Consider the following 2894-nt stretch of genomic DNA (forward strand, 5'->3'; position numbering starts at 1 on the left):
AGTCGAGGATGGACCAAGAGTATTTTCCGTGATATGCATTCTGGGGGAACATTTTCCCATATCGAAATATCCTGGGAGACATTCCAAGCAGCGCCAGATAGATGGAACTGTCGAGAGGAAGCCCTTCACTCGTGAAGGGGGGAATTGCACCTTGGCGCGTTATCCCATCCCTTATTATACAGACAGAAGAACCAGCAATATTGTTACAAAGAGTTAGGGTAGAGGCTGGGGGGGAGGATGAGGTGGTCAGAGTCAGGGTTAGAGTGAGGGGTGTTCAGGGGTCGAACCGGTTGAACGAACCCGTCAACCCGTTGGACCCAAACCAGTGGGATGAAACCATTTAAAAGTCAAACCCCCTGGACATGCCCGTTGAAGGTTATAGGGTTAGGGTTAAACTATCCAAGTTCTACATAGTGCGTGGTCCGACGCGCCCCCGTCCGATTTTCTCCGTCCCTGATTGGCCGCCCGTGCGTGCTCCCGCTCCCGCCTCCGCGTGCCCGCAGTGGGGCCCGGTCACAGTCGAGCTCCCTCTTCCTCTTCCCTTCTCATATCTCATGGCACAGATGCTGGTGGTACAGCAGGCAGTTCAGATGGCCGAGGATGGGCAGGTGGAGCACCCTGCAGATGCGCTGGATGCCATGCGTGAACGCTTCCTCCTCCCAGGAGTGGCTGCCCCCTTTGGCTGGGTGACCCGGCTGCGGACATTCGGCAAGCGAGTGCAGAACACCACCACGAGTCTAGGGTATGTCTACTGGAGCGATGACCAGCAGACTCTAAGCTACAGAGAGCTGCATCTAAGCATAGCAGGGCTCCGGCGCTTCGTGCGCACGCAGGTGGAGCTGACACAGCACAAGCTTGAGCAGCTCTTTCTTGTTCATGAAGAGGAAGCACGGGAGGTGGTAGTGCCACGCCTGGTGCTGGCCCAGCTGGCGGACAGCCCTACAAACAATCAGCGCGGCTGGAACTTCCTTCGAGCACCGCAGAACTGCAAGGCCCTTCCAACCACAGGGGAGCGATGGCTGCTGGACCGAGTCCTCACAACAGACAGGCTCCGGGCAGAGTGGGTAGCTGTACGGCCATCTGATCATCAGGTGGTCTGGGACACAGCAGTGGTAGATGACTATCTGCAGCAGGTGGATGGATTTCTTGAGCAGCTGCTTCTTGTGGTTCATCTCACTGGGGGCCAGCCTGCGCGGGCCACAGAGCTGCTCAGCATACGGCACAGTAACACGGTCTGCGGCCGCCACCGCAGCATTTTTATTGAACATGGGCTGGTGAGCATGGTGACAACCTATCACAAAGGCTACAGCATGACCAACTCCACAAAGATCATCCACCGCTATCTGCCAGCAGAGGTCAGTGAGCTGGTGGTGTACTACCTCTGGCTGATTCTACCTTTCGCGCGGGCGGTCCAGCGGCTTGCATATGGAGACAGTGATAGCCAAGGGGGGCTGCGGTCACCATTTCTCTGGCCGCGGGGGCATGGACCGTGGGACAGCAGCCGGCTGCGGGTGGTGCTTCAGCGCGAGGCAAAGACACACCTCCAGACCAAGCTCAATGTAATCACTTGGCGGCATGCCGCCATTGCCATCTCGCGTATGCACCTGTCCTGTGGAGGGTTCAAGCGGGAATATGGGGCAGATGATACGGCAGTAGACCAGCAGGCAGGCCATGGATCCTGGGCTGCAGGTACAGTATATGCGCGGGGGCTGCAGGAGGCACCAGGCCACATTGAGGCACGGCGTGTGCGGTACCAGGCTGTCAGCCGGGAGTGGCATGAATTCCTGGGGTTTAACCCAGGGGTGCGAAAGCGGGCACGGAACATGGAAAAGAGCGTTAGCAGAAAGGCTCAAAAACAGCAGCCATCATATGTAACAGTAGAAATAGATGACAACATAGAGCTATAAATGATTAAAGATATATATTTTTCTCATGCAATTCATTATGACCAGATTTCCAACTTCAGCAGCTAGCTGTCATCTTTATAAATTTCAATACAAATCAGCGTTTCACCTCCGTTATAAAATGTATAATATTATATTTTCATAGACAACTCATCACAACCAGACCTTAAACTTCAGTAGCCAGTTATATTATATATACAGAGTATGATATTTAATTTCAAGACATAATTTCATCAGAAAATCATATTATTACAACATTAAAGTAGATAAGTTGTTTTGCAGAGTTATCAATATTAAATATATATATTTCCCCCCTGGGCAACTACCATCATCAAAACGGTCACAGATCAGCGAAATAACAATCAGACAGAAATTAACATCAGACATTTAAGTATTGATCTGCAATTGCTTAGAAGCATTACAAAACTTAAATTTAGAGCAAATTATCATTGCCGAGTGAAGTGTGTTTATACTTCATTTTCAAAGAATATATATATATATATATATATATATCAACTCAAGAATACACTGACTTCATTAACATGGAACATCAATTTTTCATTCAGTGTGAATCATACCCCATCATCATATGCCGTCAATGCAAGTATGCAGTATGGCCAACAGAAATTGAACGGCATTTGAAGGGTTCAACTCATCAGTTAAAGTATACAGCCACACAGAGTATCAAGCAGATAATTCAACGGTGGGATCATATCGCGCATGATTTCAGCCAGTTGATATTATCCACAGAATTGAACAAACCAATACATGAGCCGCTCATCCACAATGGCTACATGTGTTGGCGGCAATCTGAATGTCAGTATGTTGGAGGAACTATACGGAGCATGTGAAAGCACTGACAGACCCAACACAGCTGGACTCCATGTCTATCCAACAGGTGGGGGTGGAATGGACGTCCATTCCATTCAGGGTTAGAAAACCGACCAATCAGAGCAGGGCAGATTGGACGTACATTCCATTTGGTTTCAG

General features: G+C 49.8%; 1 protein-coding gene across 1 annotated transcript; it reads left to right on the top strand.

Annotated features, from left to right (window-relative positions):
• Window positions 1–362: 362 nt before the first annotated feature.
• Window positions 363–1907, top strand: HCAG_09221 (predicted protein; the record flags this gene model as incomplete). The annotated part of the gene is made up of 1 exon (XM_001535796.1): window positions 363–1907. The coding sequence occupies one exon, from the start codon at window positions 363–365 to the stop codon at window positions 1905–1907; it is 1545 nt and encodes a 514-aa protein (XP_001535846.1).
• Between the last annotated feature and the right edge of the window lie 987 nt (window positions 1908–2894).

Source organism: Histoplasma capsulatum, genomic scaffold (assembly GCF_000149585.1).
Source record: "Histoplasma capsulatum NAm1 scaffold_77 genomic scaffold, whole genome shotgun sequence".
NCBI lineage: Eukaryota > Fungi > Ascomycota > Eurotiomycetes > Onygenales > Ajellomycetaceae > Histoplasma > Histoplasma mississippiense.